Source organism: Nycticebus coucang, chromosome 20 (genome assembly GCF_027406575.1).
Source record: "Nycticebus coucang isolate mNycCou1 chromosome 20, mNycCou1.pri, whole genome shotgun sequence".
Lineage (NCBI taxonomy): Eukaryota > Metazoa > Chordata > Mammalia > Primates > Lorisidae > Nycticebus > Nycticebus coucang.
In genome coordinates, this window is record NC_069799.1 from 11,119,838 (window position 1) to 11,145,945 (window position 26,108).

A 26,108-nucleotide genomic window follows, 5' to 3' on the forward strand; every position below is an offset into this window, starting at 1 on the left:
ATGAGAGACAATTCCCTCCCTCCCACCATCTCTCCTCAGGCCCAAGAGTGAGATAGTGTCCCAAGAGAAAGCAAGGGGCTACAAGCAGGAAGTGTTCCTAGGTGGACCACTCTATACACCTGCTGCTTGGTGGGCACTCATCCCCCTTCCAGAAATTATACACAGAACCAAGAATAAAGTGGTCCCAGAAGAGGGAACCCCAAGATTGTGGTTATACAACTGTGCAAATACACTACAAACTATGAGATCTATGCTTAAAACATGTGATTTCTGTGGCTGGGCAGGTAGGGTGTGGGATCCAGGCTTCTAAGAGATGCCTGAACTCTAAGAAGTTCATCCAGGGCCTTAAGGGATCAACAGCCCACCCATACTGACACTACAGCCGGGACCTCATCCTCCAGGAAGGGCACTGATGGATGGGCACAGCACCAGCTGCTCCTCCTCCTGTGGTCTGCACAAAGCAGAGGGAAAGTTCAGGGCTGGACTAGGTAACAAGAGGTGTGGAGTTCATCATGAGCAGTGTCTGATAAGGGCCTGGCCAGTCTCTGGCCCATGCCTGAGTAGAACTTCAGCCCTTGGATGTGGGGTCTGGCCATCACACAGGGAACAACCTGATGGTGTGGTGGCCGTAGAGCACACTCTCTCAATCCAGGGGCCATTCTACATTCAACATATAGGAGACATATTTCTCTAACTCACAGAGTTTTAGGAAAATTCAATGGTGTCCTTAGGTCAGGATGGCATTTCTCAGTAATACCAACAGAGATAATCATGCGCAAAGACTTTTGGTAGTGGCTTAATGCCTGTAGCTCAGTGACTAGGGTGCCAGCCACATACACCAGAGCTAGCGGGTTCCCCAGGCCTGCCAAACAACAATGACAAGTACAACAAAAAATAGCCGGGGATTGTGGCAGGTGCCTGTAGTCCCAGCTACTTAGGAGGCTGAGGCAAGAGAATCTCTTAAGCCAAGAGTTTGAGTTTACTGTGAGCTGTGACATGACAGCACTCTACAGAAGGCAACATAGTGTGACTCTGTCTCAAAAAAAAAAAGACTTTTGGCAGCGTCTGTGGCTTAGTCGGTAGGGCGCGGGCCCCATATACCAAGGGTGGTGGGTTCGAACCCGGCCCCAGCCAAATTGCAACCAAAAAATAGCCGGGCATTGTGGCGGGCACCTATAGTCCCAGCTACTCGGGGGGCTGAGGCAAGAGAATCGCTTAAGCCCAGGAGTTGGAGGTTGCTGTGAGCTGTGTGAGGCTACAGCACAATACCGAGGGCCATAAAGTGAGACTCTGTCTCTACAAAAAAAAAGACTTTTGGGGGCGGCGCCTGTGGCTCAGTCGGTAAGGCGCCGGCCCCATATACCGAGGGTGGCGGGTTCAAACCCGGCCCCTACCAAAACTGCAACCAAAAAATAGCCGGGCATTGTGGCGGGCGCCTGTAGTCCCAACTACTTGGGAGGCTGAGGCAAGAGAATCACTTAAGCCCAGGAGTTGGAGGTTGCTGTGAGCTGTGTGAGGCCACGGCACTCTACCGAGGGCCATAAAGTGAGACTCTGTCTCTACAAAAAAAAAAAAAAAAGACTTTTGGTAGCACTACTGTCCATACTTGGGGACACATTTAGAGTGCTCTCTTCCCAATTCTAATGCTGCACTATCCTCTACTCATTTACCTGCAATTTTCAAACCTAGATGTGATGATCCTCAAAATTCATTACAATGTGCAGGAAGATAATTGTCTTCTTTTCTTATGAAACAGCGCTGGTATACAACATGTTACCATTTTTATTCAAAGGTTTCTGTGCTTTATTTAAATACTATGATAGAAATGCAAACATCTTGCATAATAGTAGAGATGGTTTATAATAAAACCTATCACATATAGGGATAGTACTATTCAAAATACTTTAAAATTGTTCATTATTGTGCTTTCATTTTCAATAACCAATTCCAACTATCCTAGTGGCATTTTAAGCCAAATAAAGTAGATCACATTATTTCCATACCTATTTCTAGTGGATCAAAAAATCTAATGGAGGCGGCGCCTGTGGCTCAGTGAGTAGGGCGCCGGCCCCATATGCCGAGGGTGGCGGGTTCAAACCCAGCCCTGGCCAAACTGCAACAACAAAAAAAAAATAGCCGGGCGTTGTGGCGGGCGCTTGTAGTCCCAGCTACTCGGGAGGCTGAGGCAAGAGAATCGCGTAAGCCCAAGAGTTACAGGTTGCTATGAGCCGTGTGACGCCACGGCACTCTACCTGAGGGCGGTACAGTGAGACTCTGTCTCTACAAAAAAAAAAAAAATCTAATGGAAATACTGCTACATACCTAGCAAATTCAAATTATTTTTATAAGACAAAAACTCAGTTTCAGCAATATTTGTTGTTGAAATTTTAGGGCCCTAGAACCATAAGAAATTTTGTATGACCCACTTTAATTCTTTATATACAATATTTAGGCTACAGACTTAGAGTGACAAAATTAAATGTATTATATTGTACCCTCAATGAATCCCCAACAATAAAAAAAAAAAATTGAATGTATTAATTGGAGATAAACCATAGAATATAATTACTGATTAAAATGTCCAATGATGCTCGGCACCCATAACACAGTGGTTATGGCGCCAACCACATGCACTGAGGCTAGCAGGCTTGAGCCCAGCCCGGGCCTGCTAAACAGCACTGACAACTGCAACAAAAAAATAGCCAGGTGTTGTGGCGGGTCCTTGTAGTCCCAGCTACTTGGGAGGCTGAGGCAAGAGAATCACTTAAGCCCAAGAGTTTGAGGTTGTTGTGAGCTGTGATGCCATGGCATCCTACAGAGGGCAACGTAGTGAGACCCTGTCTCCAAAAAAAAAAAAAACGTACAATGAATGAATACATACTTCAAAACACTTTATTCTGAAAACAGCCACAAGACAGTAAAGATCCAGACAGTGTTGAACACAATTTATATCTTACGGGACCAGTTAGTCCTATTTTTTTCTTTTTTTGATACAGAGTCAGACTATGTCACCCCTGGTAGACTACTGTGGCGTCACAGCTCACAGCAACCTCCAACTCCTGGGCTTAAGTGATTCTCCTGCCTCAGCTTCTCAAGTAGCTGGGACTACAGGCACCCCCCACAATGCGGCTATTTTTTTGGTTGCAGTTGTTTAGCTGGCCCGGGCCAGGTTCAAACCCACCACCTTTAGTGTATGTGGCTACTGGTGCTGAGCCAACACAGTTTATATAAATGGCAAATAAAAATGTTTAGTTTTCCAAGAAAGAGGAAGAACAAGCAGTAGCTAACAAAAACTTTTGCTCCATTTGATATGATATTTGAGTAGAAACCAAAAAGAGAAGAACTCCTAGGGACTTAGATCCTTTCAGAGAGAACAGCCTCAAATTAGAAAATGTTAGGAAAAAGCAGACTATTACACTCTAGAAATTGATGGCCAATGTCCATTTACTATGTGACAAGGGACACATAGGTTTGCTAACCCAGAATAAGTGACTGAGGCAAAGGTCTCAAACCATAGAAGTTTATTAAGCCATAGTTTGCAAATGTGATCAGGAAAAATGTGGCTATTTTTCTGAAGGGGAATGTGGCAGCTTCAGCATTTAAGGAGAATAAGGAATATGGAAAGAAAAAAGAATAAGGCATATTGGCAGTTAAAATTGCATACTTGCATAAAAGGGAGAAGTTAAAGAGAAAAAATAGAGACTAATTGAGCAAAGCATTAAAAAACAAGTGTAGTTGCCAACTGCATCCAAATATACATAATTACTTGCTCTTAAGGATCCAGCTTTATTTAAATATACTTTTGTAACTTTTCTTGTAACTGCTATGAACAACATAGAGGCTCTCATTTTTACATATAAGTATAAGGGTAGAATAATTGATGGATATTCTCTTATATAGTCTTTATTTCATTTTAGATTACAATTATAAAACAAAATGATGCTCAAAGCAGATTTCTAAATTCTCACTTTCATTTTTATTGCATTATTAAAATGCTCTTATTGGCTCGGCGCCCATAACAGCTGTTATGGTGCCAGCCACATACACCGAGGGTGGCAGGTGCAAGCCCAGCCCGGGCCAGCTAAACAGCAATGACAACTGCAACAAAAAAATAGCCAGGTGTTATGCTGGGTGCCTGTAGTCCCAGCTACTTGGGAGACTGAGGCAAGAGAATCACTTAAGGCCAAGAGTTGGAGGTTGCTATGAGCTGTGACACCATGGCACTCTACTGAGGGCGACATAATGAGACTCTGTCATAAAATAAAATAAAATAATCTTATCCCTGATATCACCATGATTCAAGTTGCACTTCAATGTTCAATGATCACTGATTCACTTAAAACATTTGTTGAATGCTTAACAAGTGACAAGTGATACCTTAGATATAATGAAGACACAGTAGGAGCAGACCCAGTTCCACTCCCATAAAATGTACAGTCTGAAAGAGTGCAGGGTGGTACAAGATCTGAATCAAAGAGGGCAAATATAGGGAGATATATAGTCCTAAACACAGGAAAATCTTCTTTCCAGAACTGTTTCTTCAAACTAAGACTTGAATGTGAGTACATCTTTATCAGCAAAGGAAGGAGATCAAGGTACAAGAGAAGCATAGAAATGAGACACTTTTGAGAATCTATAATAGTAGGATATGGCTCAAATGGCAACTGAGTGGTAATTCCATGGAGCAGAATTTATTCCTAATTTCAACAAATAATATTAAGAGGGCTGGGCGAGGTGGCTCACGCCTGTAATCTTACCACTATGAGAGGCCAAGGCAAGTGGATTGCCTGAACTCACATGTTCAAGACCAGCCTGAGCCAGAGCAAGGCCCCATCTCTAAAAATATCCAGGCATTGTGGCGGGCACCTGTAGTTCCAGCTACTTGGGAGAATTAGGCAAGAGAATCGCTTAAGCCCAAGAGTTTGAGGTTGCTGTGAGCTGTAATGCCACAGCACTCTACCAAGGGCAACAAAACAAGACTCTGTCTCAAAATCATAATGATATTATTATTATTATTATTATTACTATTAGGTTCCGGGAATTGTTTAGAATTCACCATCTCCTCAGCAAGAGACATTGAGATAGTACCATGGAAATGACTATAGATTTTACTGCACTACATTCTATGAAGGCTTTTACTCTAACTTCATATAAAAAGTGTTAAGTGATTACACTTATCAAAATTTAGTGTATAAAAATGATGTGTTGACATTTTACCTGCATGAATTCAGGAAGACACCGTGCTTTTAAAAGTTAATTTCCTAGGCCAAGCACAGTAACTCACACCCTGTGATCCTAGCACTCTGGGAGGCTGAGGCAGGTGGATTGCCTGAGCTCAGGAGTTTGAGACTAGCCTGAGCTAGAGCAAGACCCTGTCTCTACTAAAAATAGAAAAACTAGCTGGGTGTCATGGTGGGTGCTTATCGTCACAACTGCTTTGGAGGCTGAGGCAAGAGGATAGCTTGAGCCCCAAAGACTGAGGTTACTGTGAACTATGATGATGCCAAGGCACTCTACCTGCTGGGTCCTCCGGCAGTCGCAGTTGAGGGAAGATCGGGGCCAGCCCGATCTCGTCCCAGAGGCTGAGCGGGATGGCGAATGTAGGCGGCTCCAACAGGAACACACGGAGCCAGGAGTCTGTCGAAGCAGGATGTCAGGATCTCAACTTTATTGCGTCAAGGAGCCGCTTATATAGGGCGCGGGGAAGGGCTGGGGAAAAGAGGCGGGGGATGAGGTATGTGAAATGGTGTGATGGGTGGTAAAACAGGGTTGGGCCAATGGCATGGTACCACGTTGGCTGTATTTAGGTAGAGGCAGTTTCAGGCCGGGCCTTGCTGAGTCATTGCTACGCGGAAGTAGCTCGATGGATCTACTTCTGGTCAAGCTCAGGAAGTTGCACTAGGCCTCAGGCACATGGCAGGGCCCAACACTACCCAGGGCAACAGAGTGAGATTCTGTCTCAAAAAAAAGAAGAAAAAGAAGAACTGATCACTGCGAGGATTTTGTCTCCTGGCTGGTGCCATAACTTTGTTTTTCATAGGCTACTCCAAAAGTTCAGTAAGGCTGATAGATTTCAGTGAGCTGGGGCCCCAGCCTGCCCTCACCCGCACACCCAGCCAGTGGAAGTGCTGACCTTGAGCATGGTGAGATAGGGGACATGATTGGGCCCACCTTGCTGCTGCTTACCTCCACCTGATAAGTCACTGTACACCTTGCGGTGGACTCCACCTTACTGCCCGGCACCCCTGTCCACATGGCTGCCAACCCTGTGTGCAGAATGGACTCATGAGGATAGTGCGGGTGGGTGGGGGCTGGGCCTTTCTACCACCTGCCCCTGCCTTTGGTACTTACCCAGCACATACTGCCTGATGCTGCCAACCTTGTTCTCCACCACACAGGTAAAGTGGCTGAGGACTGGGGGCACCATGTTCTCCATGAACAGGCTCTACGCCTGATGCTGCAGCTACAGGTGGATGCTTAGGTGGGAGGACTGAACCACAGGCCCTGCCCCCGGCCTCACCCCCACCTCCTCCCAACCACCCTAGCACTGCGACTGCCATCAGGCCCAACTTGATACCATGATGCGATGCCCTCCCTAGAAATCCTTGTAGTTCTTTGGCCAGGATCTGGGAGGAGTGGTGTTGCCAGTGACTGGGCAGCAGAAGCAAATGGTATGGGTGGCCAGCATGGCCAGCAGCTTCTTGTCCATACACTGGGTCTGAGGCACCCATGAAGATGGCATCCTGGAGGGCCCACCTCCTCCCCATCCAGGTTCTCAGGGCTGCCACCACCCTCACCCTCACAGCACAACTGGTTTTTCTCCTTCCTGGGGGTTGTCACAGGGGCTGCCTTCTTGTTGGGTCTTTCAGAGATGCTGGACTGCCACCCCCAGGAGGGAGGCACCAGAGACCCAGGACAGAGGAGGGAGACAGCATCCTCCCCATGGTGACCTTGCTGCCAGCCACTCATCTCTCAGAGGAGGACACTGAGGTACAGGTGGGAGCAGTAGAGACATACTCTGAGAAGGGACACTTCCCAGACCTCTGAGCTGCCCTCTAAGGTCTTCTGAGAGACCTGGAGAGAGAGCACAGCAGGCTATGGCAAAGGCTGTTTCCCAGGACTGGGAGACCACAGGACTCAGCACTGCCCACTGCCAGGTGGTGCCTTCTGAAAGGGAGCCCCCAAGTGACACTCACAGCCCAGCCCAGACAGGAAAGGCCAATCAGAGACTTGCCTGGGACCACCCGGGGGGCAGGGACAAGCAGGGACTCAGGGAGAGGGAACTGGAGTGTGTGGTTGGAGGCAGGGCCAGGGGGCAGCTGAGCTGGAACATTTCCACCCTCCACTGGGATCTGCTCTCCTGATTCCCCAGCTCCGTCTTCCTGGCTCGTCTCTCCCCATCTCCTTGCCGGCTCACCCCAGAGGGGTCTCCCAGTCCTATTTTTCATATTCGTATTTTTTTTTTTTTTTTGAGACAGAGTCTCACTCTGTTGCCCTCAGTAGAGTGCCCCTGGCATCATAGCTCACAGCAATCTCAAACTCTTGGGTTTAAGTGATTCTCTTGCCTCAGCCTCCCAAGTAGCTGGGACTACAGGCACCCACCACAATGCCTGGCTATTTTTTTTAGAGAGGAGGTCTCGCTCTGGCTCATGCTGGTCTCTAACTCCTAAACTCAGGCAATCCACCCACCTCAGGGAGTCTCTTTATAGAACCGGTATTTGCCTCCACTTAATCTCCATGGGATTCCATCAGGGACTCCATGAGTCCATACAGTCACTTGCCATTTAATAATATGGTTGTGCAGCTACCCCAGATACTTTTAAGTACAGTAAAGGAATGGAGAAAAAGAAGACAAAAGAGTTGAGGAAAGAATACTCTACCAACAGGAGCTGATTTGGAAACACATTGGAGTTTTTGCCACATGAGGATGTCCTCTTCATCTGTAGAAGCAAAGTTTAGAGGAAAATAGCGGGTCCATTCTTAATGGACACTCCCGTCTGAATCTGGAACACGTCAATTGTATGCAGGGGAATAAGTGCCTTTTTTTTTTTTTTTTTTTTTTGACTACAAGTCTCTTTGTACTTACCTGTTTCTACAGCCATCTGTCTTGAGAGTAACACAGGGACTGCTTTTCTAAAATCCTTCCTGCCTGCAAAAGAGCAAATATTGCCAACTGTATCCAGGGGACAACTCTTATGTATAAGAGGGGTGAATCTGTGAATATTCAAGAACTCATTTATGGCAAGAGAACAGATGTAGTGTGAATGGGCAATGCAGCAGCTGCCTGAAGTCCAGCGTCGATCCCAGCTATTAGAGTGGTGCCTGTTCTCTTTCCTTTACTGGAAGGTGTGGGAGAGGCTACTGGTGTTTTTCTTTTTCTTTTTTCTTTTTTTTGCAGTTTTTGGCTGGGGTCGGGTTTGAACTCACCACCTTCGGTATATGGGGCCTGCGCCCTACTCCTTGAGCCACAGGTGCCACAGGCTACTGGTGTTAATAGAAAGCATTGGAAGCAGTATGAGTCTGTTTGCTGGACAGGAGAGGCTGTGGTGTGACCTGGCTGTGCAGGGTAATCATTAGGCTGGGAACACTGCCAGATCCACTCCTGTTATGTCCTCCTGACTTCTTATGTCTCCATCCTTCTCTGCCCCATAGCCTTGGACACTACGTGGAATCTGAACTCAGGTTAAGGGTGTCAGATCCTGTTTGCTTTACAATTCTGTGGATATCTTCTACCAAGTAGACCACTAAGTCTTTCAAGTACTTCTTCTTCTTCTTCTTTTTTTTTTTTTTTTGAGGCAGAGTCTCACTATATCACCCTCAGTAGAGTGCTGTCATAGCATCACAGCTCACAGCAACCTCAAACTCTTGGGCTTAAGCAATTCTCAGCCTCCCAAGTAGCTGGGACTGCAGGCGCCCACCACAACACCTGGCTATTTGTTTGGTTATAGTTGTTTGGCGGGCCTGGGCTGAATTCAAACCCACCAGCTCTGGTGTATGTGGCTGGCGCCCTAGCTGCTAAGCTACAGGTGCCAAGCCAAGTATTTCATATTTTTCACACCACTGTAATTGTTTTTTCATAATTTTATTTTGTTTATGGCTAGTAAATAGAAGTACAATGATTTTTCTATATTGATCTTGTATCCTGTAAGCTTATTTAACTCACCTTGGCTTTCATAGATTTCATCAGCTTTAACCTATATATGTGTATATGTGTATATGGGTGTGTGTGTGTGTTTACACACACATACAGACTAGAAATAAAAGTTAAATTGCATACTTTATGTCCACCCTGCATTTTAAATTGAGAAATAAAAATTGTATATATTTATTTTTACAACATGATACTTTGAAAGAGTATATATGTATTTATGAAATAGCAGATTGGAGCTAATTAACAAGTGCATTGATATATTGACTCACATATTTATCATTTGTTGTGGCAATAACACATAAAATCTACTCTCATTGGTTTTCAAGAATACAATAATACACTGTTAGTAACTATAGTTCTCGTGTTCTACTATAGATCTCTTGACTGTATTCCTTGTATCAAATTGAAATTTTATAGCATTTGACCAATTCTCCTCAATTCCTCTTCTTGATCTCCAGGTAGCCAACATTCTACTCTGTTTCTATGAGTTCAATTTTTTAGATTCCGCATATGAGATCATGTGGTATTTTATTTGTCCTTTTGTTCCTGGCTTACTTCACTTAACATACTGTCCTCCAGGTCCATCAAGTTGTTTGAAATGCCACGGTTCCCCTCCACTTTTAAAAATTTTTGTTTCGGATGGTGCCTGTGGCTCAAGGAGTAGGGCCGGAGGTGGTGGGTTCAAACCCAGCCCCGGCCAAAAAAAAAAAAAAAAATTTTGTTTCTTTATGTATTTATTTATTTATTCATTCAGATAGTCTCACTCTGTTGCCCTAAGTAGAGTACTGTGGAATCATAATAACTCACAGCTACCTCCAACTCTTGGACTTAGGCAATCCTCTTGCCATAGTCTCCCCGGTAGCTGGGACTATAGGAACCCACCACAATGCCAGTTGTTATTTCCTAGCTTTTTTTTTTTTTTTTTTTAGAGACAGAGTCTCATTTTATTGCCCTAGGTAGAGTGCTGTGGCGTCACAACTCACAGCAACCTCCAACTCCTGGGCTTAGGTGTTTCTCTTGCCTCAGCCTCCCAAGAAACTGGGACTACAGGCACATGCCACAATGCCAGGCTATTTTTGTTGTTGTTGTTGTTGCAATTTTGCTGGGGCCAGGTTCAAACCCACTACCCTTGGTATACGGGTACGGCGCCCTACCCACTGAGCCACACGTGCTGCCCAGCTATTTTCTATTTTTAATGAAAATGGGGTCTCACTCTTGTTCAGTCTGGTCTCTAAAAAATCCATACCTTGGATATTGTGAATAGTTTTACAAAATACATTACAGTACAGATATTTCTTCAAGATACTGATTGTATTTTCTTTTGACATATGAAATACAGAAATACAGAAAAGATAAAAAAAACAGAAATATAGAAAATACAAAAAATTGATATACAGAAAAATGAATATTGCTTAGTTATATTGCAGTTTTAATTTTTTTTTTTGGAGACAGAGTCCCACTTTGTCACCCTTGGTAGAGTACTGTGACATCATAGCTCACAGCAACCTCAAACTCTTCGGTTCAAGAGACTCTCTTACCTCAGCCTCTCAAGTAGCTGGGACTACAGGTGCCCGCCACAACACCTGGCTATTTTTCCACCCGCCTGGGCCTCCCAGAGTGCTAGGATTACAAGTATAGCCACCATGCCAGGCAATTTTTTAAATAGTTTTTATTTTTGTAATATTTTGAGGAAAATTAAATTATAAATTTTTTGTTTTTTGAGACAGTATCATTTTGTTGCCACAGCACTCTACTTTGAGGTGCTCACAGCAACCTCAAACTCTTGGGCTCAAGCGATTCTCTTGCCTGAGCCTCCCAAGTACCTGGGACTATACATGCCTGCCACAACACCCGGCCATTTCTTGTTGCAGTTGTTGTTGTTGTCCAGCTGGCTTGGGCCGGCTTCTGACCCTCCCCTTGATGTATGTGGCTGCTACCGAGCCACTACAGGCATTTTTAAAGACAAGGTCTCCCTCTGGCTCAGGCTGGTCTCAAACCTGGGAACCCAGTAAATCCACCCACCTTGGCCTCCCAAAGTTCAAGGATCACAGGCCTGAGCCACCGCATCTGGCCTCTAAATTATAATTTTTAAAGAACTTCAAATAGTTTGGGGGTAGTGTATGAATTTACATGCCCACCAACAACATGCAAGCATTCCCTTTCCCTTTTCTCCACATGCTCATCAATACTTATCTTTTGACATTTTATTTATTTATTTATTTATTTATTTATTTATTTATTGGAGACAGAGTCTCACTTGGTCGCGCTGGGTAGAGTGCCGTGGCATCACAGCTCATAGCAACCTCCAGCTCTTGGGCTTCAGCGACTCTCTTGCCTCAGCCTCTCAAGTAGCTGGGACACAACGCCCAGATATCTTTTGTTGCAGTTTGGCCGGGGCCGGGTTTGAACCTTCAACTCCCAGTATATGGGGTCTTGGTATTTTTATCTTTAGGCAAATTCTTAAAAATATTTATAAAAGGGTGGCGCCTGTGGCTCAAGGAGTAGGGCGCCAGTCCCATATGCCGGAGGTGGTGAGTTCAAACCCAGCCCCGGCCAAAAACCACAAAAAAAAAAAAAAATTTATAAAGTTAAGTATAATGCCAAAATTACCAGTATATGTCTAAAAGATTTGAAGCCTAATGTCAACTTTAGTTCTGTGATATTACTGGGGGAAAAACACAGAATACTTTTTCCATTATTTAAAACTCTTTTTGTTGGGGTGGCGCCTGTGGCTCAGTCAGTAAGGCGCCGGCCCCATATACTGAGGGTGGCGGGTTCAAACCCGGCCCCGGCTGAACTGCAACAACAACAAAAAATAGCCGGGCGTTGTGGCGGGCGCCTGTAGTCCCAGCTGCTCGGGAGGCTGAGGCAGGAGAATCGCTTAAGCCCAGGAGTTGGAGGTTGCTGTCTGTGAGCTGTGTGAGGCCATGGCACTCTACCGAGGGCCATAAAGTGAGACTCTGTCTCTACAAAAAAAAAACAAAAAACTCTTTTTGTTAAGTTTAGCAACTTGGCCTTTAAATCTTCATGAAAACACTACTTAAATATATATTTATTTCTACAAATATAGAACTTGTATGTAAAGTAGAAAAAGTTCCCAGTAGGAAGATAATTCCAGGTTGTTAATGTTCTTTCCATCACTTAGTAGCCGTGACCCATGTGTATTTCTGCTCCCTGGGCGCAATGTTAGTAGCTACCAGCTTCATTTCGGGAAAACGTTTTTTTCTTCTGGAAGATTTACATGAGATAATCTATTCAGTTTTTTTCTCACACTTCTTCATCTTTTCGTAATAGGCATGAAACTGAGAATCTGTTCCAAAAATTCTGTCCTACCAGGTGAATGTTGATGCATACTTCCCGAGGAAGTTCATGTGGTGGAAATCATGGTGCCGAGAGCTGCATAGAAGGGGATGAGCTCTAAAGGGTTGAGAGGAATATCATAACCGCTATGGACATCAGTGGTCTCTATCAAATGAATGGTCACCCATGCGCAAAGAAGAATCACTTGATCACACAAAAGTGTGATTCCCATGACAAATCCAGTTCCAAGAATCAGGGTTTCCAAAGGATGTGTATATTCAGCTTCCATTCCAAATGGAGACTGAAACTTATGATGAACTTTATGAATATACTTGTATATTCTTTTGTGGTGCTGTGTACGCAATAGTGCCAAGGATCCTCAATGATGGCACAGCCAAAGCTTCTTGCCAAAAGCATACACCATCTTGGCATTCTTTCCCAGTCATAAGGAATATTGAAATACTCTGTGAAATAATAGTTTCCACAAATCAAAGGCAGCTGGATACAAAAGTGATTAAAGAGAAGTACTTTAAAGCACTCCTATTGGTTTTCCAATGTTTCTGGTTTATCCTTCTGAATTTTATATGTCTTCATGTGAGGAATAAATTGAAATAAAAATCCAGGTAAACAGAACAAGAAATAGAGGACTTCATGAACTATGAGAGTTCCCCAGGTTGCAATCCGGAACTTTGTGTAATTATCGGGCATATAGTTCCAAGCATTTTAAAATGGCTCTTGCAAGGGGTTCTCAGGTAAAGGCAATATCTACATACTCCACCACCAAGGAAGCCAGGCTAGGGATGCCAACACTTTCATTTGCTGCCATTTTTCAGATCTGTGCAGACAGCCTTGTAATTCTAGCCAGTCATGAGCTGACTGCAGGGCCCAATCACCAATTCTGTTAATTTTTGCCTAAAAATGCATTCATGTATGCTAATATTTCCTTCAAAACAATATATTTCTGGGCAGGTACTACGGTGGCTCACACCTATAATCCTAGTGCTCTAGGAGGCGGGGCAGATCACCTTAGCTCAGGAGTTTGAGATCAGACTGAGCAAGAGTGAGACACCATCTCTGTTGAAAAAATAGAAAAACTAGCCAAACATGTGGCAGGCACCTGTAGTCCCCTGCTACTTAAGAGGCTGAGGCAAGGGGATCACTTGAGCCCAGGTGAGTTTAAGGTTGCTGTGATCTAGGAAGCCAGGGCATTCTACCTAGGGCACAGCGTGAGGCTCTGTCTCAAAACAAACAAACAAACAAACAAACAAACAAACAAACAAACCCCCCCAATATATTTGTAGTAATAACTTTCCCTGCTTAGTATGTGGAAGAAAAACCATACCAAGTACAATGTCTGACATCTTATTTCCACTCCAGCTCCAACCCAGGCACAGGCTATTCCTTTTTGTTGAAGTCTTTTTCTTGCTAAGTTAATTCCAGGTGAACATTCACTTATTATATTGGAAATTATAAACTTAGAGAAGCTTTCGAATATTTCAAGATTCTTATAGTCCACAAATACTATATAAATTTCTAGATTCTGAACTTCTCTAATGAACACGTCATAAAAAGAACACAGGTTTTTAGTATTTTGGCTAAATGATAAGCTCCATGAGGCAGAGGTTCAGTCTCCTGCCCATCATTTTGTTACTTGATTTTTCAGCAAGGTCCTTAAAACTGCGATATTGAATATAGAAATTAGTTACTGATATTGCTGGGTGCAAACTACAATAAACCCACTTTTCCTCTGAAAAATGATGAACATATTAGTAAAACAGCTATAATCAATGCTTTCACAATTCTGCAATTTGCCAAACCCACAGGAAAAGAAAATGAAAATTATCCATTCAAGAGAAAGACAGAACTTTGTTCAGACAACAATATTTGTGGCATTTCAACATCATCCCTCCTACCCTAGCTCAGTGTAGAACACTCTTTTTTGGGATTTTGTTTTTTAGAGAAAGAGTCTCACTTTGTCTCCCTCAGTAGAGTGCTGTAGCATCACAGCTCACAGCAACCTCCAGCGCTTGGGCTTAGGCGATTCTCTTCCCTCAGCCTCCCAAGTAGCTGGGACTACAGGCGCCCGCCACAACACCCAGCTTTTTTTTTTGTTGCAGTTTGGCCAGGGCCAGGTTTGAACCCACCACTCTCAGTATATGGGGGCAGCGCCCTCCTCACTGAGCCACAGGCTGTGCCCTAGAGCACTCTTTTGAAGCTCCTTTCAAGCTCCAGCTATCTGCCCCTCATGTTCACTGTTGCATTTTTTTTTTTTTTTTATGGTTTGGGATTCATTCATTGTTTGGGGTACAAAGAATTAGGTTACACTGATTGCATTTGTTAGATAAATCCCCTCTTATCTTATCATTGCATTATTGACGATAGCCAAGATATGGAAACAGATAAGTGTTCTTCGATGAATGAATGGGGGGAAATAGTGTGAATGGGTAAAAGTAGTGTGTGCATGTGTATGTTTGTGTGCATGTACATGTCCATGCATACACACACATACACACACACACACAATGGAATATTATTCAGTCATAGAAGAGAACATCCTTCTAGTTGTGACAAAACATGGATAGAATTTAAAGACATTATGCTAAGAGAAATAAGAACTAGAGGAGGAATTATTGTATAATTTCTCTTATATGTAGAATCTAAAATAGTTAAAGTGCTCATGCCTATAATTTTTTGTTGTTGTTGTTTTGAGACAGAGTCTTACTCTGTCATTCAGGCTAGTTCACAGCAATCTCAGACTCCTGGGTTCAAGCAATAGTCCTGCCTCAGCCTCACAAGTGTTGCGAGACTGGAGACACGAATGAGCAGCAGCTTTGCCGTGGGTGTAAACTTGCTCCTGTAATTATTAAATCAAGAAACAGACTACACAAAAATGAGATGAGATGGCGTGTAGCAAAAATCTTTATTCCAGGTTTTGACTTTATACTTTCCTAGTCACATACACATTTAATCTATTATCTATTAGTTTCATCATTATCTTATTTTACCTATATGAAATTAACTAAAAAGGAAATATCCTGTTACCACATCAACATAATCACTTTTGCAGTAAACATCTTCTTCTAAACACTGACTAATCTCTGAGCAGGTATCTAAAGAAAGATCACAAAGAAGAAAGTAGCCACAGGGGAACAGAGTTAATAGAAGAATATCTTCAAGCATTCACTCAGTTTACTCAGTATGAAGTAATGACTGTGTCCTTCCTTCAGGGCAGAGTACCTATAGACCTCTGACAATATGTTGTTAACATACGTCAACCCTCTGGCCCATATCTCTGAGGAAGGGCGGCATGCCCTTTGATCTCAGGCTTCACAGGGTGCACAGCTTCAGAGAATGGACTTGTGGAATGTTTAACTCCAAGGAAGCCAACTCTGTGTGTGACCCAGGGGGGTCCAAGTCCCTTAAGCCTCTGGAAGAAAAGCAAGTCATTTTAAACTCACGCTGAATTCACTTTGTGTGCTTGATGTAGGATATGTTTATTTCTAAATATAATCCTACACAAGCATCTGGGACTACAGTCACACAACACCATGCATGGCTAAATTACTACATTTTTAGTAGATATAGGGGTGTCACTCTTGCTCAGGCTGGTCTCACTCTTGACCTCAGGCAATCCTCCCAAAGTGTGGGGATTATAGGTATGAGCCACCGTGCCTAGCCTCAGCCCTGTAACTCTAGCACTTTGGGAAATCAAGGTGGTGAGATCACTTGAGCCCAGAAGTCTGAGATTGCAGTGAGCTATGATGATGCCATTGCACTCTTCCCGGATGACAGAACAAAACTCCTTATCAGAAAAATAAATGCAATAAAATACTCAAACTGAGGCTCAGCACCTGTAGCACAGTGGTTGTGGGGCCAGCCACAAGCACTGAGGGTGGCAGGTTCAAACCTGGCCCAGCCCAGCTAAACAACAATGATAACTGCAACAAAAAAATAGCCGGGTGTTATGGCAGGTGCCTGTAGTCCCAGCTACTCAGGAGGCTAAGGCAAGAGAATTGCTTCAGCCCAGGAATTTGAGGTTGCTGTGAGCTGTGACGCCACAGCACTCTACCGAGGGTGACATAGTGAGACTCTGTCTCAAAAAAAAGTTCAAACTGAAAGAGAGAGTAGGCTGCTATTTGCCAGGAAACTGAGGGAGAGTGCAATGAGGTGATACTGATATAGTAGTACAAAGTTTCAGTCACGCATGATAAATAAATTCTGTGATCTAATGTACACAATGGGGATGATAGTTAATATTGTATTGTGACTTGAAATTTGCTAAGAGGGTAGATTTTAAATTACATTTTCTTCACACACATAAACTCTGGGTGGTGGTGATATATGTTAATTAGGTGAATGATGGTAATTATTTTACAGTATATAAGTATATCAAAACATCAAGTACACTTTATATACATAGTATATATGGCTTTTATATGTCAATGATAATCCACTAAAGCTGTTAGATGGTTCTAATATCACTAACAGATAGTCAGTATTTAGTCCACACTAACAGCTGCCCCCCAAATGTCCACTTATAAGGCATTGGACATGTTTGGTTTTGCATACTTAGAGCTCAGAATGAGCATTAAAAGATAAGTGCAGGGCCAGGTTCAGTGTCTCACGCTTGTGATCTAGCACTGTGGGAGGCTGAAGCAGGTAGATTCCTTGAGCTCAGGAATTCCAGACCAGCCTGAAAAACAGAAAAACTCTTCTGGCATTGTGGTGGGCACCTATAATCTCAGCTACTTAAGAGGCTGAGACAAGATGATTGCTCAAATCCAAGAATTTGAGGTTGCTGTGAGCTATGATGCCATTGCACCCTACCCAGGGTGACAGAGATTCTGTCTCAAAAAAATAAAAAAGGGCAGGAAAATGTGTACATGATATGGTCTGTCAACCTGTGAATCTTTAAAGTATGATTCAGGTATTGTTGTATTCTTAACTGTGTAATTATTAAAAAGTTTAAAAAAAATTTGTTCATGAAAAGTTCACAGAAGCATTATTCCCAATAGACAAAAAGAAGAAACTACCCAATGTCTATGAAACAGTTTTAATTGGGTATATCCATGCAGTGGAATATAATTCCACATAGAAAAAAAATTAAGTATGAATACATGCTAAAACATAGATGCAGGTAGAAAATACTATGCTAAGCGAAAAAAGTCAGCCACACAAGAGCACTACCGTATGATTTACTGTTCTGGAATATCCAAAATAGGCAAATCCATATGGACAAAAAGTAGATTAGTTGTTGCCTAAGACTGGGGAAGGGAACAGATGTAGAGAGGCTTCTTTATGGTGATGAAAGTGTTCTAAAATTAGATAGTCAGAATGTTTTCACAGCTCTGTAAATACACTCGAAACAAATGGTACACTCAGAAAGGTAACATTTTATAATATGTAAATTATACCTCAAAAAGCTGGTATAGCCGGGTGTGGTGGCGCACCTGTAATCCTAGCACTCTGGGAAGCCAAGGCAGGTGGATTGCCCTGAGTTCACAGGTTCCAGACCAGCCTGAGCAAGAACGAGACCTCGTCTCTAAAAACATAGCTGGGCATTGTGACAGGTGCCTGTAGTCCCAGCTACTTGGGAGGCTGAGACAAGAGAATCGCTGAAGCCCAAGAGTTGGAAGTTGCTGTGAGCTGTGACGCCATAGCACTCTACTGAGGGTGAGAAAGTGAGACTCTGTCTCAAAAAAAAAAAAAGGTTGTATAAAAATTAATTAAAAAGTAAGTGCACATTGTAGAAACAAAAATAACTTTTTCTGTTTTATTACCGGATTAGGGCATTGGCCTTCAGTTTTCAGCAGCCAGAGTGGAGTCTGCATAGATGATTGTTTTAGTCCATGAGAACAAAGTGGTTGACAGCTGGAAAACAAGTTAATTAATACAGTAATGGTCACCAGCCACCACCTGAAATCCTTTAAAAGTACCACATAAATTGTAGGAAGGAAAGAGTGAGAAAAGTTACAAAGATACTCAACGGAATAAGGATTCTTTGACCCCGTCTCTACTAAAAAATAGAGCAATTAGCCCTGTTTGGTGGCACAAGCCCAAAGTTCTAGCTACTTGGAAGGCCGAAGCAAGAGGAGCTCAAGAGTTTGAGGTTGCTGCCAGCTTTGACACCATAGCACTCTACCCAGGGTGACTGAGTGAGATTCTGTCTCAAGAAAAAAAATTTTCTTTGGTGGATCAGGCTTCAGGAGAGCATATGGGCAAGAGGCTGGTCCTATAAATGTGTCAGACCCATTGCTTGTGTCTATACAGGATGAAAATCATTGAGCCATTGGCTCAGATCCTATGTGCAAAGCCCAAAATACTATGAAATGGCAAAAAGCTTACAAGCAGGGAGGAGTTACTTTATAACTCCTCATACAAGCTACTCCAATAACATTAAAGTTACTTCATAACAGAGTTATGAAATGCATAAGAAAAATATCCCAATCTTCTTGCTTTGTGGCATCTTTACTGCTCCATTTCATATATACAAAAGAATTGATGAGACTATTAAAGGAATATTTAAAAGAATTTATAATATATAGCAGATGATGTTGAATTATCCAGCTTATTTCTGAGCTTCCACTTTAAGCTCTGTCCACCTGGAGTTCCAGGAGCAGATCATGACGGCCTGGAAGATATCCAAATGGTATAAGGTACCAAAGGACACACGTTTAGTTTCTTTCTGAAGATAAGATATAAGTTTACATCCATAATTACTGAAGAAATATTCAATCTCTAATGCTGCTGTTGTCCAGGGGATTTTATTAGGGAGAGTGACTAAAGCTAATGTTGGGCACTTGGCAATTGGCTCTGTGGACTTTAATCTATTATCTAGTGAAGTAAAATTGATATGATAAATAAGAAAAGTTTCCCAGGATTCCAACTATAGTCTAAAATAAGAAGATAATCCCTACTGCCAAATTGCTTCAGGCTATTCTGCTTTTACCCCCGGCTGATATTCATGTTCAGAGTCAGAGGAATAAGAGAGTGGTATTACTTCAAGGCTATTAAATCTAGTATTCTCAACACAAAAATTATACATGCTCAGAAATACTTATAATTCACTTTAAGAAGTAATTATATTTGCATATTTATTATTCTTTATACTGCACTTAGAATAAGGGTCATTGTTATTATAGTTTTGCATGCAATTGCTGACTGAATATTTAACTGATGAGGGATTTTAGACACACACAAGGTAAAATACTCATTGAACTCCCACCCTAGTAAGTTGCCTGAATCAGGATTTAAAAACAGATTGGCTGTCAAGAAATAATTCTTAAGGCCAGGCATGGTGGCTTATGTCTCTAATCCTAGCACTCTGGGAGGCTGAAGCAGGAAGATTGCTTGAGCTCAGGAGTTCCAGACAAGCCTGAGCAACGTGAAACCGGGTCTCTAGTAAAAATAGAAAAATCAGCTGGGCAGCCCCAGGAAATTGGGGTTGCTGCCGGCTAGGCTGAGGCCATGGCACTCTAGCCTGGACAACAGAGTGAGACTCTGTCCCAAAACAAAAAGAAAGAAGAATGAGACCTACTACAAGGAGAGGAGTTGATAGAATCAGGAAACTGCTATTTTGCCGCCCTCGGTGAAATAACTGACACTAGGAAAATACTAATCAATAAATGCTAAATAATTATATGAAAAGAAAAGGCAGGCATTCCCTGGACCCATTTTAATATAAATAAAAGTGAAAAAACCAGACGAGCGTATCTAAATGTGCTGGCTGAATTGAGACGTGCTAGGAGGTTAAAATATGGAATGACTTTGAAAAATTTAATACCAAAACTACTTCATTCATAATATTATACTGGTGACATATTGTAACAATAATGTTTTGGATATATTGAATTAAATAAATTGTTACAATCAATTTCACATGTTTCTTTTATGTTGCTACTAGAAAATTTAAAATGACACAGGTGGCTCATAATTTGTTTCTATCAGCTATTGGTGCTTGAGGGATTGCTTTCCTTTCCAAACCTCAGACTGTCTTCTCAAAAGACTAGAAGCAAGTGAGATTATGAAATCGGAAACTTAAAAATAATCGTTATGTTGTTGCCATTTTTGAATGTCATATATTATTTATAAATGTATATATCCTATATACAAGGTTAAAAGCGAAGAAGTTCTTTCCAGGCAGTTCCAGGTCCCAGAGCGGAGAGGAAGCCCCCGGCACAGTCTTGACTATGCAGGATCCCGTCAACTGTCACTCCGGGCGCTAAGGGGAAGGACTTGGCGCGCGATCCAATCAGCGGCGCTGGGGTGGGAACTGCCCAATCAGGGCGCAGCAGGAGAGGAAGGGGCGGCTTCCAGAATCCCGCCGAGACCTTTGTCTCTTGGGGTTCGGAGGCCGAGCCCCGCGACCGCTGCTGCTTGTGGTTTGAGGTGGGAGGGTCAGGTTGCTCTGACGCTGCCTGTGTCGCCCTGTGCCCTGCAGGTGCTGGGAGATCCGTAAGGAAGATGCTGGGACACCAAGGAAGCCGGCAAATGGTGAGTACGCGGGACTGAGTGTCCTGGGGTCTGGAACTGGCCAGAACGGCTTTGGCAGGACTCGGGCCTCTCGGGTCTGCTCGGCCGGTGCAGCTCGGCCCCCGGACGCCTCAGGCCGCGGGAGGCGCTGGACGGCGGCCAGAACTCTGGCATCCTGCTGGTGACTCTGGCATTCACGCTGGTGACTGACAAAAAAAATGTTTTCGGGCCCGACCGGAGCCCTCTGTGGGCCCCTCTGCCCCAGTCCTGCGACTCCCCCCAGATTATGCGGTGACGACAGGAGGGAGGGTCCTCCGGAAAGAGTCCCCGCTCGTGTGCGGGGTTCCTGCACGTGAGGAGCTGTGGCCCAAGGGGTCCCGGTCTCTCCTCTCTCCTGTTAAAAATTAAATTAAGGCACCGTTAATATATGAGTTTATTAGAGCAAGCAGTGATTCATTAATTAAGAAGCTTCCAGGCATGGTTTGTTTTGGGGGGGTGCATCGAAGGGGTTTGAAGGAAAGGGTTTTTATAGGTGCATGAGGATTCAGTAATTGCTTTGTTACAGTTGTGTAATCCCCTTACTTGGGCTATCCAGGTGGCTGTGTTCTGGCTGTGTCATCATAGATTAATTGGCGGTTTAGTGGCCGGTAAAGCCTAAATTTTCTCTGTAATTTAGTGGCCGGTAAAGCCTAAATTTTCTCTGTAATTTAATGGTCGGTAAAGCCTAAATTTTCTCTGTAGTTTAGTGGTCGGTAAAGCCTAAATTTTCTCTGTAATTAAAGCCTAAATTTTCTCTGTAATTTAGTAATGTACAAAAAAAAAAAAAAAACGAAAGAAAGAAAAAAAATGTTTGCATTAGATTTCAGTATTCTTAGCTAAGAACCCAAAGGCAATAGAGTCAATTTGGTTTGCCTCTTAAGTTGTGTAAGAGTGTTTTAACACTCCACGGAGAGTCTGGTTTTCTCCTGCGATTTCCAGTGTATGGCAAGCAAGTCCACCACACTGTTTACCCAGTGAAACTCATCTAGGGCTTACAGTAAAATTGTAAATTTCTCATTCCTTTCCCACACTCCCAAATACCAACATCCCTTCACAAATTCACAACATTATCAACTATTTGTCTTTTATTTTACTTTTCATAAAGAGTGAGAGTGTCCTTTTATTCACAGAGCAGTGGGTGGCTATTTTAAAAATATTTGTTTTTTGTTTCTGAATTTTTTTTTTGAGACAGATTGTCACTATGTCACCCTCGGTAGAGTGCGGAGGCGTCACAGCTACAGCAACCTCAAATTCTTGGACTTAAGCGATTCTCTTGCCTCAGCCTCCCAAGTAGCTGTGACTACAGGCCCCTGTCACAATGCCCAGCTATTTTTCATTGCAATTGTCATTGTTTATCTGACTGGGGCCAGATTTGAACCCTTCAACTTTGGTGTAATTGGCTGGCCTGATAACCATCGTGCTACAGGCACCAAGCCATGTTTCTGAACATTTCATGTGAGAGGAAATCAGAGAATATTCACTTGACACTCCCTTGTAAAAATATGTTTTATGTTTTGCCTCTCCTTGGCTAGGCACCCACTCCTCACCAGAATGTTTTTGAAGTTCTTTGGAAACATTACAGGGTGATGAGTCCTCAGCCACCCTCCTGCTTTATACGATCAGAACTGTCAGAACTGTCTGACAGTTGAGTCTGGGGTGACTCAAGATGCCCACAGCAGCTGTGTCTCTTGGTGTGTCTGGTGAATATCACTCCTGGGTCATCTCCCCGAGAACAGCCTGAGATGAGGGGCTGAGAGTCTCCTCGGTACCCTTCAACTAAAAAGCTCAACCACTGGACATTAACATTCCCCCCCCAACCCCAGTTTCTATTTCTTGGAGACATATTGGTGGTCAGCCAGTTGGATGCTGGTATTAGGGGGAAAGGACTGAAAAAGATACTACAGATTCTTTCATACTTGAACATTCTTGTTTTTTTTTTTTTTTTCAGTTTTGGCCGGGGGTTGGGTTTGAACCCACCACCCTCGGTATATGAGGCTGGCACCCTACCCACTGAGCCACGGGCGCCACCCTATTCTTTCATACTTGGGAAAGGAGAAAAACTATCCCAAAGGATAAGGAAAACCCACACTAGCCAAGTGGTTCAAGGTGGGGCAAGTGTAGTTTTTCTTCAGAGAGTGAGTGGTCTTTGAGCACTTTAGTGATCTGGGTGTCCCAACTGGTAGGATAGCCTCACTTGGCACTTAAATAAGACATAGCTCTATTCCTGTTACCACTGCCCCCTCTCTGGGTTTATCACAATAAAATATTTGTTCACTAAACTTCAGTTTTTCATTAACTGTAAAACTAACTTTTATTAGTAGAGCTTTAAAGATAAGTAAATACTTTAAAAGTGTTATGAGGCTTGGCGCCTGCCTATGTACAGTGGTTAGAGCGCCAGCCACATACACCTACACTGAGGCTGGCAGGTTCGAATCTGGTCCGGGCCAGCTAAACAACAATAACAACTGCAACAAAAAAATAGCTGGGCATTGTGGCCGGCGCCTGTAGTCCCAGCTACTTGGGAGGCTCAGGCAAGAGAATCGCTTAAGCCCAAGAGTTGGAGGTTGCTGTGAGCTGTGATGTCATGGCATTCTACTGAGGGCGACACACAGTGAGACTGTCTAAAAAACATCTAAAACAAAACACACACACAAAAACAAAGTGTTGTGAAAAGGTAGTTTTCAGAAAAAAAAATTTGGCCATATATTGAATTTGTTAAAATTCTCATTTGTCTATTTTCTTCCCCAGCATGATTGTAGTAACTTTCTTAGGTCTTTTCTTTATTTGGAGGTGAATTTAAATAGAATTCCATTGCTTAGCTTTGGAAAATGCTACTTGGGAAAAAAAATGGAAAAAAAATCTCTCTCTTGCATTTTGGTTGTGGAAAAATGAATTCCTCTCTTTTTTGCGGGGTAGAGAATTTGTGACTGTGGGTAACTCTGTTTTTATATCTTGTTATCTGGATGTTGAAATTTTTTTTTTTTTTTTGGAGACAGAATCTCACTTTATTGCCCTTGGTAGAGTGCTGTGACGTCACAGCTGACAGCAACCTCCGACTCCTAGGCTTAGGCAATTCTGTTGTCTCAGTCTCCCGAGTAGCTGGGACTACAGGCGCCTGCCACAACACCCAGCTATTTTTTTGTTGCAGTTTGGCCCGGGCCAGGTTCAAACCTGCCACCCTCGGTATATGGGGCTGGCACCCTACCCACTGAGCCATAGGCACTGCCCTGGATGTTGGAATTTAATGATAAATCCTATGAAATAGGATTTGGCAACTTCAAGAAGTGTTCACATGTGATTGTTATCGTGGAAATCATAATTACATGACCTGCTTATTGTCTGAAAAGGTTAAGTACTTTTCTTTGTCCTGTTGACGTATGAAATGTTAAGTGCTTTACGTATGAAATGTTAAGTGCTTTACGATATCTGTGATAGGATAGATATATTGCACTTCTTTGTGAATGATTCCTGGCTCTCAGCTCCTAAGCTTTGTCATTTCCTTAGTGACTAAAACAATAAGAATATCAGTATCTTTTGTTAAAATGTTTGGTCTTTTGTTCTAGGTTCCTGAAGTAGCCCCTGAATGGTTGAGGTGAAAACTGTGTTGTTATTTACAACAAATCTTTCACACAACCCAGAGCTAATGTTAAGGAGGTGTTTTTTGTAAACCCTCTAGAAACCACTGGGTGGGAGGCTGGTTGCCTGGGGACATAAGCTAGGGCTCTGATGGATGGAATTTTTATTCTCACCCTCAACCTCTGAATGGGGGAGAGGGGCTGAAGATTAAGTTGATTGCAAATGACTTATGGTTAAAATGAACTATGCCTATGAAATGTAGTTCCATAAAAATCCCCAAGGAGAGGGTTTGGGGAACTTTCAGATTGCTGCACATGTGGAGGTTTCTGGAAGGTGGGGAGCCTGAGAGGCTCTGTGCCCCTTTCTCCAAACCTGCCCTGTGTTTCTCTTCACTTGGCTCTTTATTTTTAAATATCCTTTGTACTAAATTAGTATATACAAATGTTTCCCGGAGTTTTTTGAGCTGGTCAGAGGAGGTTGTGAAACTACACCTTAAAGCTGTTTGGTCAGAAGTTTTGTAGGCCTGACCTTTCAACTGGTGTCTGAAGGGGGGAGCAGTTTTTTTGGCTGAGTTCTCAAGGTGTGTGATTTGATGCTGTATCCAGGAGGATAGTGTCAGAATTTAGCTGTATGTGAGGACATTTAGCTAGTGTCTCCTGCAAAATTAATTGCCTGTTTTTGGTAAAGCGAAATTTGCACACAATTGGTCAAAGAAGTCTTTTGTGTGGATGATGATATGAAAGCAGAAGAGAACATTGATTGTGGTGTGAAAGCAGAGTAGAAGCATTTTTATTTTTTTTTGGAGACAGAGTCTCACTTTGTTGTGAATGTGTGCAAATGGGCAGATATGCCCGTGGTGTCATACCTCACAGCAATCTCAAACTCTTGGGCTCAAGTGATTCTCTTGCTGCAGTTTTTCATTTTAAGTAGAGACAGGGACTCAACTCTTGCTCAGGCTGTCTCTTCATGAACTCAAGCAACAGGGTCTCCCAGAACCACCATCTAATTTAGATGGAGATTCTACTTAGGGAAACTTGCTAATTACCTGCTTGCCTATCAAGAAAACAGCTACCTGCATTTTATTAGGAGAGTGCTTTTCCATTAAGGGGGTGTCAATTCCCATGGACGTTTGATTGGTGAAACTGCTACTTCTATCACAGGTCAACAAAAAGCAATTGATTCAGCTGAGGTTGTAACTTGACAGTCACATTGTTTAGATTACATATTACCTGAGCAAGAAGATGTTAGGTATAGTGGCAAATATCTCTGTTATATATTATTAACACTTTTTTTTTTCTTTTCTTCTTCTTTTTTTTTTTTAGAGACAGAGTCTCACTTTGTTGCCCTTGGTAGAGTGCTATGGTGTCACAGCTCACAGCAACCTCCAGCTCTTGGGCTTAGGCGATTCTCTTTGCCTCAGCCTCCCTGGTAGCTGGGACTACAGGCGCCCGCCACACGCCGGCTATTTTTCTTTTTTATTGCAGTTTGGCGGGGGCTGAGTTCGAACCCGCCACCCTTGGTATATGGGGCCGGCACCCTACTCACTGAGCCACAGGCGCCGCCCTATTAC

General features: G+C 43.1%; 1 protein-coding gene and 1 pseudogene across 4 annotated transcripts in view; one reads left to right on the forward strand and one right to left on the reverse strand.

Moving 5' to 3' along the window:
* Window positions 1–12,402: 12,402 nt before the first annotated feature.
* Window positions 12,403–13,277, reverse strand: LOC128572642 (methylsterol monooxygenase 1-like; annotated as a pseudogene).
* A 7,535-nt stretch (window positions 13,278–20,812) lies between these two features.
* Window positions 20,813–26,108, forward strand: part of LOC128572641 (zinc finger protein 681-like) — a 59,626-nt gene continuing 54,330 nt past the window's right edge. For 2 of the 4 annotated variants that reach the window (XM_053572617.1, XM_053572613.1), the window contains exon 1: window positions 20,813–20,944. Coding sequence is in view for 1 of the 4 variants with exons in the window: in XM_053572613.1 (XP_053428588.1) it covers window positions 20,915–20,944 (30 nt within the window). In the remaining 3 variants the exon portion in view is untranslated. The remainder of the gene's footprint in view (window positions 20,945–26,108) is intronic. The other 2 variants (XM_053572615.1, XM_053572614.1) reach the window with 2 other exon arrangements.